The sequence below is a fragment of the Triturus cristatus genome, chromosome 5_2 (genome assembly GCF_964204655.1).
Source record: "Triturus cristatus chromosome 5_2, aTriCri1.1, whole genome shotgun sequence".
In the NCBI taxonomy this organism is placed as follows: domain Eukaryota; kingdom Metazoa; phylum Chordata; class Amphibia; order Caudata; family Salamandridae; genus Triturus; species Triturus cristatus.
The window spans coordinates 1089931247-1089949753 of record NC_140588.1 but is presented as its reverse complement, the minus strand read 5'-3'; the positions used below and the strand labels follow the sequence as shown (position 1 = coordinate 1089949753).

The 18507-nt window shown below is 50.2% G+C and overlaps 1 protein-coding gene across 2 annotated transcripts in view; it reads left to right on the top strand.

Annotated features, from left to right (window-relative positions):
• The window catches only part of LOC146829730 (ras-related protein Rab-38-like), a 378790-nt gene extending 360681 nt beyond the window's left edge, over positions 1-18109 (top strand). For both annotated transcript variants that reach the window (XM_085608451.1, XM_085608452.1), the window contains exon 4: positions 4323-18109. In XM_085608451.1, coding sequence (XP_085464577.1) covers positions 4323-4481 — 159 coding nt within the window. In that variant the 3' untranslated portion in view covers positions 4482-18109. The remainder of the gene's footprint in view (positions 1-4322) is intronic.
• Positions 18110-18507: the final 398 nt, after the last annotated feature.

The following is an 18507-nucleotide window of genomic DNA, read 5'->3' as shown; positions in this document are numbered from 1 at the left end:
AGGAAAGGCTCTGGACTGGATCACCTCGTTCCTCTCCGACAGAACCCAGAGAGTCCGCCTCGCACCCTTCCGCTCAGCGGCCACCGAGATCATCTGCGGCGTACCCCAAGGCTCCTCGCTCAGCCCAACCCTCTTCAATATCTACATGAGCCCCCTCGCCGCCATCGCACGCAAACACAACATCAGCATCATCTCCTACGCCGACGACACTCAACTGATACTCTCTCTCACCAAAAACCCAGCCACAGCCAAAACCAACCTCCAGGAAGGAATGAAAGACGTCGCAGAATGGATGAAGCTCAGTCGCCTGAAGTTGAACTCAGACAAGACAGAGGTCCTCATCCTCGGACAATTCCCATCGGCCTGGGACGACTCCTGGTGGCCCACGGCGCTGGGCTCCGCACCTACACCCATGGACCACGCACGTAACCTAGGATTCATCCTGGACTCCTCCCTCACGATGACCAAGCAAGTCAACGCCGTCTCATCTTCTTGCTTCAACACCCTGCGCATGCTCCGAAAAATCTTCCAGTGGATCCCCACCAAAACCAGAAAAACTGTCACCCAGGCCCTCGTCACCAGCCGACTGGACTACGGTAACGCCCTATACGCAGGAACCACAGCCAAACTTCAGAAACGACTTCAGAGCATACAGAACGCCTCCGCACGACTCATCCTCGACATCCTCCACCACAGCCACATATCCGCCCACCTAAGAATCCTGCACTGGCTCCCCGTCAGCAAGAGGATCACGTTCAGGCTCCTCACCCACGCACACAAAGCGCTCCACGACAAAGGACCCGAATCCTCAACAAACGCCTCTCGTTCTACACCCCCACCCACCAGCTCCGCTCCGCCAGCCTCGCCCTCGCCACCGTCCCACGGATCCACAGAACCACCACCGGAGGAAGATCGTTCTCCTACCTGGCAGCCAAAACATGGAACTCCCTCCCCTCACACCTATGACTGACCCAGGACCATCTAACCTTCAGGAAACACCTCAAGACCTGGCTATTAGAGCAGTAGCAGCACCCCCCCTCCCTTCAGCGCCTTGAGACCCTCACGGGTGAGTAGCGCGCTCTATAAATGGATTGATTGATTGATTGATACATGTTTCCTTTAACATTCACTGTCCCACATGCATACAGCTCTCACCCTGATACTGTCCTGATACATGTTTCCTTTAACAATCACTGTCCCGCATGTATACAGATCTCCCCCTAATACTGTCCTGATACATGCTCCCTCTAGCATTCACTGTCCACCTGCACACAGCACGTGCGACAGAGAGTGTCCTACCTGACAGCAGGATGTCCCCTGCCAGCAGTTGCAACCCTAGGCGTCCCTCATCGATACGAGTTCTGTTGTCTCGCTCAGTCAGCAGTGCCGCTATCATTAGTGCAGCACTCGCAGTGCCGTGCAGTGGGGCATCGTGTGACAGCGGTGCAGCTATCATTAGTGCAGCACTCGCAGTGCCGTGCAGTGGGGCATCGTGTGACAGCGGTGCAGCTATCATTAGTGCAGCACTCGCAGTGCCGTGCAGTGGGGCATCGTGTGACAGCGGTGCAGCTATCATTAGTGCAGCGCTCGCAGTACCGTGCAGTGGGGCATCGTGTGACAGCGGTGCCGCTATCATTAGTGCAGCGCTCGCAGTGCCGTGCAGTGGGGCATCGTGTGACTGTGGTGCAGCTATCATTAGTGCAGCGCTCGCAGTGCCGTGCAGTGGGGCATCGTGTGACAGCGGTGCAGCTATCATTAGTGCAGCACTCGCAGTGCCGTGCAGTGGGGCATCGTGTGACAGCGGTGCAGCTATCATTAGTGCAGCACTCGCAGTGTCGTGCAGTGGGGCATCGCCTGACAGCGGTGCAGCTATCATTAGTGCAGCACTCGCAGTACCGTGCAGTGGGGCATCGTGTGACAGCGGTGCAGCTATCATTAGTGCAGCACTCGCAGTGCCGTGCAGTGGGGCATTGTGTGACAGCGGTGCAGCTATCATTAGTGCAGCGCTCGCAGTACCGTGCAGTGGGGCATCGTGTGACAGCGGTGCAGCTATCATTAGTGCAGCACTCGCAGTGCCGTGCAGTGGGATATTGTGTGACAGCTGGTGCAGCTATCATTAGTGCAGCGCTCGCAGTGCCGTGCAGTGGGGCATCGTGTGACAGCGGTGCAGCTATCATTAGTGCAGCACTCGCAGTGCCGTGCAGTGGAGTATCGTGTGACAGCGGTGCAGCTATCATTAGTGCAGAGCTCGCAGTGCCGTGCAGTGGGGCATCATGTGACAGCGGTGCAGCTATCATTAGTGCAGCACTCGCAGTGCCGTGCAGTGGGGCATCGTGTGACAGCGGTGCAGCTATCATTAGTGCAGCACTCGCAGTGCCGTGCAGTGGGGCATCGTGTGACAGCGGTGCAACTATCATTAGTGCAGCACTCGCAGTGCCGTGCAGTGGGGCATCGTGTGACAGCGGTGCAGCTATCATTAGTGCAGCACTCGCAGTGCCGTGCAGTGGGGCATCGTGTGACAGCTGTGCAGCTATCATTAGTGCAGCACTCGCAGTGCCGTGCAGTGGGGCATCGTGTGACAGCTGTGCAGCTATCATTAGTGCAGCGCTCGCAGTGCCGTGCAGTGGGGTATCGTGTGACAGCGGTGCAGCTATCATTAGCGCAGCGCTCTCAGTGCCGTGCAGTGGGGCATCGTGTGACAGCGGTGCAGCTATCATTAGTGCAGCACTCGCAGTGCCGTGCAGAGGAGTATCGTGTGACAGCGTTGCAGCTATTATTAGTGCAGCACTCGCAGTGCCGTGCAGTGGAGTATCGTGTGACAGCGGTGCAGCTATTATTTGTGCAGCACTCGCAGTGCCGTGCAGTGGGGTATCGTATGACAGGCCCACTGTACCCCAGAAATCACTACATTTTGCTGCCTGGTGCAGTGTGGCCAGTGCTTAGTTTGTGCATAACAAACTGCCGGTGCCAAAAGCTCTGCTCTGAAACATGCTGCTGTGCAATTAAATGTGCGCGGCCGGAAGACCGAGGCTTTGTAGTCCTAAATCCACCTCAGGCCTCTTTAATGCATGGACAGACACTCCCTGCCCCTTTATCTCACTCGTGCAGGTTCCTGCTTTCTCCCTTTGTTTTTTGTTTTTTTATAATTTATTTTATTGAAATTGATAGGTGTCATACAAATTTAAAGTTCAATAAACAAGATGCAGAATTACAGAAACCAAACATCTCTCATAAAACGGACCCAACTTCCATCTGATATAACAAAGACAATTTACAGAATTCCATAAACAAAAAGACAACAGACATGACGATTAATTAAAAAAAAATTCCCCAAATTTTTTCAAATTTTCTCCCCCCTCCAATCCTCGCCGCATAGCTACGCTCACTTGTCTTTACTCTTCGCATTTTAAGTAGCCGTTCGTGGAAAGATGGAATCTGATTAGTGCGCCAGTTCTGAAGTAGCAGCGATCTGGCCACTGCCATGCAAATGTAAAGCAATTTAGCGAGTGATACGGAAAGATTAAGATACGGATCAAAGCCATAAAGCATCAGTTTAACATTTATAGATATCTGGATATGATAATTAGAGCTTAAAAAACCAAAAATGTCTTCCCAGAACACTTTCACCATACTACAGTCAACTATTACGTGTGTCCAATTAGCTGGGGCGAAGTTTAGACAACGAAAACAAATTGGTATATAATTACTAAACATTTTAGCGATTGCCGCCGGGGTATAATACAAAAGCCATTTCCCAAAAAATAACATTATGCGCCAGTTAGCTCCCCTTAATGTGGAAAAGTTAAATTTATTAATAGTCCGCCACGTCGTTAATGATAAAACATGTTTTTCTTGTTCCCACCATTTTTTGACTGCTTTGGAACCCAGATCGCCTTGTTTAGACTGGGCGAGATAACGTTTCCACTCTCCTGGTTTCCTTATTAAAGTATTGTTGAAAAAAAGATCGTTATTTAAAGAGGAAATCTGGGTAAACGAAGTGGGAGCATACTGCTGCAGAGATTGATAAATTGTATTATAAGACCCGGCTAACAAAAAATTTCCTGAAATTAATTCCCTTTGTGACGGTTTTTCTGCCTTCCTCTTCCACCACCTTTCCCGTTTAGGTGTTTTTCACTCTCTTGCTCTTGGTAAATGTCAGATGCAGAAAAATAAGTGGTGGTGCCCCCCACGGCCTAATATTAAACGCAGCAGTGTCTCCTTTCCCCTTGCTTGCACCAGGGCCCACGGGCACTGCGTACACTCACCTCAGCCCTGCTGCTCGTACGCTGTATAACAGAGTCTTTGATCTTCCCTTTAACCAGGACAACCTGAATATCGACGAGGCCGCGAGCTGCTTGATAAAGAACATTGTCGCCAACGACAAGGGCCTGGACTCCAAGCGGGACCCCCACATCGTGCTCCCCACCCTAACAAGCAAGACCCTCACAAACAGCACCTGCTCCAACTGCGCCAAGTTCTGATCCACGATGCTATGTTTCTGACCTCCAGTGTGTGACCTCTGAACTCCTCCTCACCTTCGACCTACAGCCCTGTGACCTTTCACCTCTTGCCGTTGACTACCATCCGTGTGACCTCTGACCTCTTTCTATTGCGGACCTTCAGTCCTATGACCTTTCACCTCTGGCCATTTGATCTCCACCTCTTTGTCCTTCATCCCCGTGACTTCTGCCAATTTCATCTGTGACCTTTAACCCAGCATTCTTTGACTCCAAGCTCTGTGAACTTTGACCTTCAGCTTTCTGACTTTGACCTCATTTTAACTATGTCTGATGCCTTGTAACCTCTGACTTGTAGGCTCATAACTTTCACCTCCAGTCCTGTGACTTTCACCACTATCTTCCTGACCTTTGGGCTCCTCTGACCTTCTGTGACCTCTAGCTGTAGGATGTCAAGTCTTTGAAGGTCTGGTCTCTGCCTGCCAGCTCTGCATCCTCCCATCTGCAGCCCTCTGACCTTCAACCTCATGGACCAGCAGCCCTTTGACGAGACCCTCGTCCAGAGACATTCAGCGGTTCCACGTCTGTTTGCATCCTGTCCTGCCTGGTTTGTCCGTCTGTACTGAGACCTGTGACCTCAAGCTCTGTCCCTCCAGAGCTCAAAGGCTGCCCCCTACTTTGAGTCTCAATTTTCTAACCTTTGACTTTTTAGCCTATGACCTCCAGCCAGGTTATTCTCGATCGTGCACATGTCATTCAATCAATCAATCAAGTAGCATTTGTAGAGCGCAGCACTGTCACCCCCAGGGGTATCTGGGCATTGCGTCTCTGTCAAAGAGCCCGGTCTTGGGTTTCTTTCTGAAGTCTGCCAGCGAGGGGGCTGCACAGAGCTGGGGGTCTTGGCAGCGATGTAAGAGAAGGAGTGACCACCCCTGCGGCTGTGACGGATGCGATTGTGTGAGCGAGGGCGAGTGAAGAGGAGTGCAGGTGTCTAGAGGGTTGGTGGAAGGTCAGTCGATGGTTGTGCGTAGGGGTCTTGAACTGGCACCTCTTCTGGATGGGGCCAGTGGAGGTCTCTCAGGTGGGGGCGATGTGGGTTCGTTTAGCGAGGCCCAGGATGAGTCTGGCTGCAGCGTTCTCTATGGTCTGGAGTCATGTGAACTCTTAACTCCATCCCTATCTGTGACCCCTGACCTTCCCTGCCAAAATCAGAATTATAATATCAGACATTATTTCACAAACAGTCTCAGGGCAATTACACCATTGAAGGGGCACACTTGTGAGCTCAGCCTTTCCCAGAACCCTTTGCACACAGAAAACATCAGATGCTTTCCTTTGAACTTATCCTGGACAAGAGACTCAGCACAGTGCAGACCCCAACTGTTGGAAATGAAGACCTGGCTTCAAAACAGAAAGTCTGCTCAGTAAAAAGCCCAATCAAACAAAGCAATGGACGAGCGGGGTGTGACGATGGAAGGGTCCTTTACCAAGTGCCTGACACCCAAAAAAAAGCTTAAGATTTCACCCGTCGTCCCAACATTCTTTCCCCCTCCATTACACCTTAGCCCAAATATGCCCAGGACTCCACTCATCGTCGGCACATTCCCCTTCCATCACAACAGTCCACCTTACCCCTATCATGTATAAGATTCCACCCGTGGTCCCTACATCCCCCTCCATTAGAACATTTCAGCTCTCAAACATTCCCCCTGGATCCAATATAACTCCTCAAGACGTATTATTAATGGCCTCAAGGCGCTTGCCCCACAGACCACCTTCATGGCCTGGTGCCAGGTTCTGAAATGTCCCCTGCATTCGATGGGCCAGAGCAGGGATACTGCTGTGACGTCAGACACCCACCGTCCACCCGTCCGTCCCACCCTCAGCTGCTGCCCCCTCCTGTGCCCGCCTCTTTCCCACAGCCCTGTGGGCGCTGTGGGGTGAGTTTATTTTAGTTCTTTTTATTTTTTATTGAGCAGAGCATTAGGTTCAAGAATTACATGGTAAAAAAAACATTTTCATTAAAACCAGTTTCTACAAAGAATCGAAATGACAGCCAGACAATACATAAAGAAAATGACAAAGAACTAAAACTACAGCAGCTTATTATATACTCATTCACAAAGCGAAATAAATGCACATTTATCCTAGAACACAGCAGCAATAAGGAGAATTCCTAATACATCTAAAGTGCAATGCCAATTAAGTGCTAGTGCCATCTTATCGCCTAAAGCCAACATAAATACAATGAGGATTTGTGGCTATAACAGTTCCTCACATCATTGACAAAAGTGCAAAATGCATTCTATAAAGTGCTAAAACTATTAAAGTGCTAGTGCTGCTAAAGTGCAATAAGAAAAAGTGCTGATGCATTTTAGTAACAAGCTGCTACATTCATTTACCAGCCCTAGTGCTATGATCTCTCTTTCCATTTTGTTGAACCATTTCAGATGAGAAGGTGCTTCCCTAGATTTCCAATTCTGCAAAATTGGAGAGCGAGCCACCATACACGAAATAAATACAAAGGCTTTTTTAGGTTCGGAGAGTATCTTTTCATCTCTACTGATACCAAACAAGGCAGCTTCAGCCTCAAGCAAAATACTCTTACCGATTGCTTGCCCAATATCCGAGAAAACTGCCTCCCAAAAAAGCCTAAGTCCTGAACATGCAAAAAAAGTATGATGCCACCCGCCCTCCCCATCTATTTGGCAGCGAAAGCACCCTATTTTCTACGCCAGGAAATCTTTTTTTTAATGCGGCCGGAGTTAAATAAGAAAGCCATCGCGATAGAAAGCCCATCCTTTTAAAATTTGCGGCACGCAAAGATTTACTTCCTAGATGGCACATAGACTCCCACTCCTTCCCATTCAGCCTACATCCGGTCTCCCGAGTTATTTTATCCAAATGAGTCTCTATCACGGAAGCCTGTCCCTGCTTATGTAACAGCCTGTACCAGTTTCCCACTCCTTTAACATTGGCCCCATAGAGGGCTACCACAAAATGGTAAGGGGTGTCCAAAATACCACTGGTATTTGTTAGCAGATGAACAAAGCGTAAATATTCAAGAAAGGTCGGCTTCCGATTGCCGTCCGACCGTGCCGCTATTTCTTGCCAGGAGATCGGCCTATTTTGAATTATAAAATGCCTTAACTCGGAGAGTCCACAGCCTTCCCAAGTATGTCTAGATTGCAACTGGAGGCCGAGACTCGTACATTCTCTTAATTTTAAAAACTGGAGACCAGATGAGCCCATCTTTTTAAAAAAGGACTGGAGTCTAAAAAGATAATCTTTTAAAGTCTTATAACGTGTCTTTTTTGGAAGTTTAGAAGTTTTTAAAAATACCGGGGTTAGTGATCCAATTTCTTGTGTCATTTTATCCATAAAAAAGCTGTCACTAATAAGATTGGATCCCATTAATCCAGACACTAAATCTAAAAAGGCGGCCTCATAATAAGTTCTCAAGTGAGGCAGCGCTAAGCCCCCTTGTACTATGGGTAATTGGACCACGTTCAATGTAACCCTCGGAGCTTTCCTACCCCAAATGAATTCCCTGAGTAGAGTATCAATTTCATTAAAGTATGACTGATTTATTTTAATCGGGACGTTAGAAAATAAAAAAATGAGCAGCGGGAGTATGGACATTTTGATCAATGAAACTCTACCCACTATCGATAGGGGGAGTAATGTCCGTTGTTCCAGCAGCTTTGTGATCTTTCCCTTTATTTTTAAATAATTCAACTCAAATAACTGATGATACTGATTGGGTACGTATATCCTAAGATATCTTATAGGATCAGTTTTTGTTGCTTGTATCTTTAGACAAGGTGGAAAAGAGTTCAAATCAGCATTAAGAGCGAGAACCTCGGTTTTATTGGCATTTATTTTGTACCCGCCTATTTGCTCAAACTCTGAAAATTCCCTCAGAGCTGTTAGAGTCTCTCTCTATCGGGAGTCAGATATAAAATGATGTCATCGGCAAAGAGTTTTAATTTAGCCATACCAGGTATCAGGGGTTGGATAGCAGCATTATTTCATATTTTTAAAACCACAGGTTCTATAAAAATAGTAAATAGTAATGGCGAAAGCGGGCAGCCCTGCCTGGTTCCACGATTTATATTTATGGTGCCTGCACAGTTTAAGTTAATTATGATCTGGGCAGTGGCCCCCTGGTAGATGTTGCGTAACATATTAACTACCTGTGCAGGAAACCCGAACCGACTCAAGGTGAAAAACAAGGTTTTCCAATTCACAAGGTTGAAGGCTTTCTCCGCATCAACCATTACAATACTGGCCGGGATGGAATTTGTATTAAAATAATCCAACGCATGTATTAAAAACTGGGTGTTGGTCACCATTGATCTGCCGGCTATAAAGCCAGTTTGATCTCTATGGATTATTTCTTGGGCGGCATACCTTCATCAGGATTTTATAGTCCGAATTCAACAGACGGATGGGCCTATATGAATTCACATCTTCCGTTGGTTTATCTTTTGTAACAAAAGAAACAATTATTGCTTCTTTAAAAACATCTGGGACTTCGCCACCCTTTTTAACAAAGTTAAATACATTTTTCAATGGGGTAGCAAGTTCTTTTAAAAATACTTTATAAAACTCGAAAGGGAAGCCGTCCTGCCCACAAGCTTTTGCCCCGGCTGTTGATTTAATAGCTGCTAAGATTTCAGCAACCTCTACTTCCCTTCCTAATTCACCAATCCAGCCATCTGATAGCTTGGGGACATTCATATTTATGAAATATTCCTGGATTTGCTCCTCCTCCACTAAATACTCAGTAGAGTACAGCTGATGAAAATGGTCTACGAAAGTCTGTGAAATATCGCTACTGTTAATTATTTCTTGGCCAGTCCGAGGATCTAAAATTCTGTTTATTGTGGCTGATTCTTGTTTTTTCCTTGTGGAATTTGCCAAGAATTTAGCGATTAACTGACTTTCTTCGTAGACCCTCTGTTGGAATATTCGTGAGTTGCAAACCTCTTCTAAAGTGAAAAGTCCCTCAGCGCTGTTCTTGCCTGCTCATATAGATTTCGAAGAAGCTGAAGTTGGAGAGCGTATTCCCGACCTACTTCGGTTTGCAATTGAGTTATCTTAATCCTCCGGGTATTGGACTGGGCGGCCGTATAGGCTATTATCTGTCCACGGGCTGCTGCCTTAAACCCCCCCCATACTGAAAAGGGGGTAGCCATACTCTCATTAATCTGAAAATATTCCAAAATTCATTTTCTAAATCCCTGAACCCAATCCTCATTTTGCAAAAGGAGACGATCCAGCTGCCATCTGGGACGTTCCCTACTTCTTCCCTCAAGCACCATTTCTATCCCAACATAAGCATGGTCTGAGTTTATTTTAGTTCTTGTTGCGTTCGTCTGCTGAATTCACCCTTTACTCATGGTTTGTTCCATCTCCCTCAGACTCCCTGCCATGTCTGCTGCTTGAACACCGCTCTTCCCCAGCAGAGGCCACAAAGGAGTTAAACAGACGGTGACTCAAGAGTTCTGAAGTCCAGGCCAGAGGCATGAACTAATGAATTATTTAATGAACGAATGAATGAGTGAAAATATGTATGGAGGGCAGTTCCCCTCGGCAAGGCGATCCTGAAGGTCTGTGGGTCCATCCTGAGGGGTGCGGATAAGGCTGGAGACCAGGCAGGGTCTGTGAGTGATGGGGGGAGGGGGTCATCTGCACTCCAGAGGGACAGGAGCGCATGCGCCTCTGAGAGTCCATGACTGGAGTGCAGGCATATGCCAAGCCAGTCGGACTGGGACAGAGTCAGACATATATTCTACTGGGACTGTAGGGCTGGGGTGAAGTCTGTCATCACTCAGGGTCAGTGAATCTGGAAGGCCAGTAATGAGGGTCAGTGACATGACACAAAATGAGTCCCCTGGAGGGTTGGGGGCCCCACTGCTCCGCAGGAGCCCGTGTTACGCCCCTGGTGAGGGTCCAGCCACCTCTAGGTGCCCCCCCCAAGCGCTTCCTGTAAATGCTTTGGGCTGATCAATACACAGAGAGTGGCAATGACTGAAGCTGGCTCCTCAACTTAAAACAAGCATTGACAAAGCCAATAGGTTTCGGCAATCCCAGAGCTATTGGAGTTGTCATCATGGTCAATGTCTTCTAGGCATGTTGAATAATAGCAAAGCGCTGTGACCCAGCTGTGATGCGATATTGTGTGGGATATTCCTTTTTCAGACGCTAGAGGGACCCACCTCATTGTAAAACAAAACTTGAATTGAACTAAGCAAGCGTCATAATGCCACTTCATGCACGTTTAAAATTATGCATTGACATTTCAAGCTAAAAAAAACTTTGAAAACTATCTTTGCCAGTCTTTCAAAACTGAACAAAAGCAAATTGTTTAAATGCAGCCTTTGTGCTCAGATTCCTAATAACTGTGTTGTTTGAACTGAAGCCCGAGTGGGAGACCAAGCTTGTAAAAATTCGAGCACTCGTGTGGAGGTCTCAAACACAAAGAAAAACGTAGCTTCTAAAACAGGAGCAGGGGATGGACACAAGTACTTGGTCCATGCTCTGGGGGAGGGCTGAACACTAGAAGAGGCATGACGCATGCATACTATGGACAACTGGGGAGAAAGGATATGAGAGTGAGGATGGAGGGAGCAATTGGTAAGACTATGGGCAAGTTGAAGTCCACAGATTGAAAACCAAATGTCTCTTCCCCGAGACCTACAAATGAGGGTTTTTGGGAAACATTGCATGTCGACCCGGATCAAAATAAAAGGCACAGCTTTTCGATTGCCTGTGATTAGGAGAGCGGTAATGAAGGGGTCATGCCACCTGGCCTGAGAGAACTTTGATGCAGTGCTTAATTTGTAAAATATTAAGTGCCAGGGCTCTGACCAGGAGGCCACTGCTGCTTGCACCACCCATCGCCCTTGTTGTTTCTGCCAAAACAACTAGTAACCATCTCTTTTGCATGTGAATGCGACAGTTCAGATTATTCCAGGACCCCAAAGCTAAAGGAATGGCTGGGGAGGCAGGTATTAGTAATGTTTTAATGTATATTGTTTTCCTAAACAACTGTTATACTGCTCATCTCTAAATTACATGAGCAGCGCCACCTTGTGGCAGACTGCCCTAAGAGTGGTGTTGACAATTAGGTGCCGGTACCGAGCACCGGAAACCAATTAAGTGCCTGTGCTCAGCACCGGAAAGCACCGGCTCAAATCAACCACTGCTTTGACGTATTTCACTACTTAGTTATTGGAACTCGTGATAAGACTTTTTTGAATTATGAAATATTGTGAGTCCTGCTTTGACCTCCCTTCTCACTACCAAGGAAATTTCGGAATGTGTTTTGATGAGATTTGAATGTAACAGACACACACACGCCAACTGACCCATTAAGGGAAACAAGACTCCTAATTTTAGAAGCCAAAAATCAATCAATCAATCAAACATTTGTAGATCACGCTACTCACCCGTGAGGGTCGCAAGCCGCTGAGGGACAGGGGCGAGCAGCTACTGGTCGAACAGCCAGGTCTTGAGACATCTCCTGAAGGTCAGCAGGTCCTGGGTCTGACGCAAGTGGACGGGGAGCATGTTCCATGTCTTGGCAGCGAGGTGGGAGAATGATCTGCCGCCGGTGGTCGATCGGCGGAGGAGTGGGATGGTGGCGAGGGCGAGGTCGGCGGAGCGGAGCTGGCGGTTTGGGGTGTAGAAGGACAGTCGTTCATTGAGGTATGGTGGTCCGGCGTTGTGGAGTGCTTTGTGGGCGTGGGTGAGGAGCTTGAAGGTGATCCTCTTGTTGACCGGGAGCCAGTGAAGGTCTCTCAGGTGGGTAGTGATGTGGCTGTGACAAGGGAGTCCAAGGATGAGGCATGCGGAGGCGTTTTGTATGCGTTGGAATCTCTTCTGGAGTGTGGCCGTTGTTTCTGCGTAGAGGGCGTTGCCGTAGTCCAGCCTGCAGCTGACGAGTGCGTGGGTGACCGTTCTTCTGGTTTTGGTGGGGATCCATCTGAAGATCTTGCGGAGCATGCGAGGGTGTTGAAGCAGGAGGAGGAAACTGTGTTGACTTGCTGGGTCATTGAGAGCGTTGAGTCCAGGATGACTCCCAGGTTGCGTGCGTGGCTGGTTGGTGTCGGGGCAGCTCCCAGCGTGGTCGGCCACCAGGACTTCTCCCATGCAGAGGGGGTGGAGCCAAGCATGAGGACCTCCATCTTGTCCGAGTTCAGTTTCAGCCAGCTGGTCCTCATCTACTCTGCGAAGGCCTTCATTCTCTCATGGAGGTTGGATTTGGTGGTGGCCGGGTCCTTGGTGAGGGAGAGGATCAGCTGGGTGTCGTCGGCGTATGATACGATGCTGAGGTGGTGTGCTTGGACGATGTTGGCGAGCGGTGCCATGTAGATGTTAAAGAGGGTCAGGCTGAGGGAGGATCCTTGGGGTACGGAGCAGGTGATCATGGTGGCTTCGGACCTGAAGGGGGGGGAGGCGGACTCTCTGCGTTCTGCCGGTGAGGAAGGAGGTGATCCAGTCCAGGGCTTTGTCTTGGATCCCTGCGTCTTGTTGGCGTGTGTGCAGGGTGTGGTGGCAGACGGTGTCAAAGGCGGGCGAGAGGTCCAGGAGGATGAGGGCCGCAGTTTTGCCGTTTTCCAGTATGGTCCTGATGTCGTCAGTGGCAGCGATGAGGGTGGTTTCGGGGCTGTGATTGCTGCAGAAGCTGGATTGAGAGGAGTCCAGGACGTTGTTCTCCTCTAGGAAGTGGGACAGTTGTCTGTTAGCGGTCTTCTCGATGACTTTTGTCGGGAACGGGAGCAGGGAGATGGGTCGGAAGTTCTTGAGGTCCTTTGGGTCCGCCTTGGGTTTCTTGAGAAGGGCGTTGATCTCAGCGTGTTTCCAGCTTTCTGGGAAGGTGGCGGTCTCGAAGGAGCTGTTGATGATCTTTCGGAGTTGGGGTGCGATGATGTAGCTTGCCTTGTTGAAGATGTGGTGGGAGCAGGGATCGGCGGGTGAGCCGGAGTGGATGGTGTTCATGATTTTGATGGTGTCTTCGTCATTGACGTTGCACCAGGAGAGTAGAGGGTCGATGTGCTTGGTGGGTGTAGAGTCGGGGGTGATGGTGTTAGTCATTGGAGTCCGGGTGTCGGAGCTGTTGTGGATGTCTGCAATCTTGCGGTGGAAGAAGGTAGCCAGGAAGTCGCAGAGTTCTTGTGATGCGGCTTGTGATGTGATGAGGAGTTGGGGGTGGCGAGTTCTTTCATGATGTTGAAGAGCTCTTTGCTGTTGTGTGCGTTGTTGTCGATGCGTTCTTTGAAGGAGGTTTTTTTGGTGGACCGGATGAGTTGGTGGCGTTTGCGTCTGGCATTCATAAGGGTTGCGTGGTTGTCAGGTGTCTAGTCACTGCGCCAATGTTTCTCGAGTCTTCTGCAGGTGTGCTTGGAGTTTTGGAGGTCGGCGTTGAACCAGATGGCTCTCGTGTTGGTGCGCATGTTGGAGGGTTTCCTGATCGGGGCGAGGGTGTTGGCGCAGTTGTCGATCCATTGTCTGAAGTTGTTGGCTGCTGCGTCGGTCTCGGAGGGCTCGGGTGGAGGTTCTCGGGCGACTCTGGCAGTGAGCTGGTCATTGGTGACTTTTTTCCAGTTGCGGTGTGGGATGTGTTGGAGTTGGTTGTGTGCGGGGTGTTTCTCGAAGGAGAAGTGGATGCAATGGTGGTCGTCCAGTGGAGCTCGGTGGTGTGGCTGAAGGTGACGTGGTTGCTGGTGGAGAAAATGGGGTCGAGCGTGTGACTGACGGAGTGGGTGGGTGTTGTAACAAGTTGTTTGAGTCCGAGGTTGGTGAGGTTGTCAATCAGTGTTGTAGAGTTGCTGTTGTTGGCGTTCTCGGGGTGGAAGATCAGGTCTCCGAGGAGGATGTAGTCTGTGGAGGCGAGGGCGTGCGTGCTGATGAGGTCGGCGATGGATTCGCTGAACTGTGGTCAGGGTCCCGGGGGTCTGTAGACGAGTGTTCCTCTGAGGGTGGTGTTGTGGTTGACATGGATCTGGAAGTGTAGGTGTTCAGCCATGCTGAGGGAGTCTTCGGTGTTGGTTGAGATCCTGATGGTGTTCCTGTGGACGATGGCTATTCCTCCTCCTGGCTTCTTGTTGTTTCGGTCCCTGCGGGTGAATTGTAGCAGGATGGCTATGGCTATGTCGTGCGCCGAGGAGGTGTTCATCCAGGTCTCTGTCAGGAAGGTGACGTCTGGGGCGGAGGAGTCGAGCAGGTCCCAGAGTTTGACGGCATGCTTGTGGACTGAGTGGGTGTTGAGTAGTACGCAGCTGAGGTAGTCGTGGCCTGCAGTGTTGGGCTGGGCAGGGCGTGCAGGTGTGCGTTGGCTGGTGTAGCTGCAGTTGCGGCAGGTGAAGGGTCCGTGGGTGAGCTTCGGGGTGGCCTGGAAGCAGGTGAAAGTCTGTCCGGCGTTGAGTGCGTGGAGGGTGTTTACGTCGTAGCGGTGACGGATCTTGTGGTGGTTGCGTGGGCCAGGGGGTCTGGCACTAGGTGTGGTCCAGGCGCGGACGGGTGCAGACGGGCTTGCCTAGGCGCACCCACTGTGCGCGTCCACTGCGCGACCGTGCAGTGGTCGCCATATGAAGGAGAGGGCGGCGGGAGCAGAGGACGGAAGGCGGGAGTGTGCGGGATCGGGGGGCGGGGCCGCAGGAGCAGCAGCGTCAGGAAACTGGCACAGAAGGGAGCATAACAATCAAGGGTGAATACAGCAAAAGTAAACAAATTAAAATTAAAATAAGCGGACAACAGTACAGGCACACCAAGGGTTAAATACAGGATGCAGTGAATAAGAGTAAAAAAGAGTAAAAGAAGAATTACGGGCGACAATACAGGCACACCGGGGCGGACTGCAGGCAGGGTACTGCGGCGCAGGGACAGGCAGCAGGCTCGAACCCTGACCGGCGCAGAGCTGGGCTGGGAGACTGGAATCGGCTGATGGGGAGAGTGCTGGCCTTGAACCAAGGGTCAGGGTTTCACCTGGCATTATTTTAACTGTCTCCTGCCTAAAATTGTGTCTGCTTCATTTGAAGTCACTGTGGAAATTACATTCTCCCGATTTTTATTTCCAGGTCTCCCAGCTTCCCGCTCTAAGATGTTGGCATGTAATAGACACGGCCTTGAACCTGTCTTTAGATATTGTCCTGATTGTAATTTTTTATTTATGTTGCTGTTATTTACGGTGATCTTTAGCAGGGTTTCAGCTGCATTATTACTGGACTTCAAAGCCTTCAGCACAAGGCCAGGCCCCGCCTTTTGACTGCATTGCATAGACTGGAGTGCGCATATGCCGGTATCTCCTGACCGCCAGTAGACGGAGAGTGCGCATTCGCGGCAGGCACAGTCTTGTACAGCATGGAGTGAATGCTCCGAAGTTCCCTGCCTGCTACAGACAGTAGGGCACCCATGAGCCGGTGTCCCCAGCCAGTTACAGCCTGCAGAGTGCAGACGCACCTGCGACCCCAGCCAGTCCATGCGGGGACAGCCTGCTTACTCCAGCATCTGCAGCTAGCGGGTGCCTGCAGAGTGTGTGAGTGCATACATCCACACCCACCCAAAGCCTGGAGAGTGACCATGGGCTGGTGTCTCCAGCGAGCCATAGCCTGAAGAGTGAACATGCACCAACGACTCCAGCCAGGCCGTGCTGGGACAGAGTGCTTACTCCAGCATCTGCAGCCAGCCAGTGCCTGGAGAGCATGCAAGACTCAGGCAGCCAATGCCCGAAGAGCATGCAAGAGCCTGTGTCCCCAGCTAGCCAATGTCTGGAGAGCATGCAAGAGCCAGTATCCCTAGACAGTCACTGCCTGAGAGTATGCAAGAGCCAGTATCCTTAGACAGCCAATGCCGAAAGAGCATGCAAGAGCCAGTGTCCCCAGCCAGCCAGTGCCTGGAGAGCATGCAAGAGCCAGTGTCCCCAGCCAGCCAGTGCCTGGAGAACATGCAGGAGCCAGTGTCCCCAGACAGACGATGCCCAAAGGGCATGCAAGAGCCAGTGTCCCCACGCAGCCAATGCCTGTGGAGCATGCAAGAGCCTGTGTCCCCAGCTAGCCAATGCCTGGAGAGCATGCAAGAGCTAGTATCCCTAGACAGTCAATGCCTGAGAGAATACAAGAGCCAGTATCCCTAGACAGCCAATGCCGAAAGAGCATGCAGGAGCCAGTGTCCCCAGCCAGCCAGTGCCTGGAGAGCATGCGAGAGCCAGTCTCCCCAGCCAGCCAGTGCCTGGAGAGCATGCAAGAGCCAGTATCCCCAGCCAGCCAATGCCTGGAGAGCATGCGAGAGCCAGTCTCCCCAGCCAGCCAGTGCCTGGAGAGCATGCAAGAGCCAGTATCCCCAGCCAGCCAATGCCTGGAGAGCATGCAAGAGCCAGTGTCCCCATGCAGCCAATGCCTGGGGAGCATGCAAGAGCCAGTGTCCCCATGCAGCCAAAGCCTGAGGAGCATGCAAGAGCCAATGTCCCCAGCCAGCCAGTGCCTTGGAAGCATGCAAAATTCAGTGTTCTCAGCCAGCCAATGTATGGAGAGCATGCAAGAGCCAGTGTCCCCAGCCAGCCAGTGCCTTGGAAGCATGCCAATGTCAGTGTTCTCACCCAGCCAATGCACGGAGAGCATGCAAGAGCCTGTGTCCCCAGCCAGCCAGTGCATTGGAACCATACAAAAGTCAGTGTTCTCAGCCAGCCAATGCATGGACAGCATGCAAGAGCCAGTGTACCCATGTAGCCAAATCCTAAGAAGCCTGCAAGAGTCAGTGTCCCCATCTAGGCAATGCCTGAGGAGCATGCAAGAGCTAATGTCCCCAACCAGCCAATGCCCGAAGAGCATGCAAGAGCCTGTGTTCTCAGCCAGCCAATGCTTGAGAAGCATGCAAGAGTCAGTGTCCCCATGCAGCCAATGCCCAGGGAGCATTCAAGAGCCAGTGTCCCCAGCAAGCCAATGCATGAAGAGCATGCAAGAGCCAGTGTCCCCATGCAGCCAATGCCTGAGGAGCATGCAAGAGGCAACGTTCCCATGCAGCCAATGCCTGGCTGCATGGGAACCCCCACCCGAAGCCTCCGCTCAGCAAACCTCGCCCTCGCCACAGTCCCTCGCATCCGAAAAACCACCGCCAGCGGCATATCCTTCTCCTACCTCGCCGCCAAGACCTGGAACACTCTCCCCACCATCCTACGACAGACCCAGGACCTGCTGGCCTTCAGAAGGCTCCTCAAGACCTGGCTCTTCGACCAGTAGCACCCCCCCTCCCCAGCGCCTTGATACCCTCTCGGGTATGTAGCGCGCTTTACAAATGCAGTGATTGATTGATTGATTGATTGGAGAGCATGCAAGAGCCAGTGTCTCCACGCAGCCAATGCCTGGGAACATGCGTTGTTTGTCATTTTTAAAATCATTGGGGCTATGTACATTGTGAAAAATGTAAATGTATAAATACAATATGTAGTTGGTATTTCTTTATAATGACTGGTTGTAATTTAACTAATGACTGAGCCCATGGAAGGAAGCATTCTTTAGGAGTGTGTGTGTCTTGCAGTCGAGCCCTCTGCAGTTAACTGTCTATATACCCATAGGCCCAATTCTTACTTTATTACCTAACGGACTGTAAATTATTTACAGATAAGAATAAAGTTGTTTGTTATACTATGTGACACAATTCAGTCTCATTGGTTTATGAATGAATGTGAATACTTTTCCTATTTAGGTCTCGGTTAGAGGCGGCTTTACCTGTCTCGCTAGCCTCATGCAATCAAAACAATTCATGAATAAAAATGTATTTATATCATAGAGAGAGGGACTTTGGGTCAGCCCTCTTCAATCATTGGTCTACTCAAAGATCATTCACATTTTGGTTCCAATCACTACATTGTGCACGGGACAGCTGGGCAGCCTGCTTCATCTTGTGCACGTCTCCCTAAAATAGAAGTTTTCTTCTGTCCCATGGATGGCGGCCCAATACTGTGCCATTTTTTCCTTTCTATTGTTCATTCTCTTTTCAACATTTTTTGTCATTCTTTTGTGTTTAAGCTATGCCTTTTGGTTGC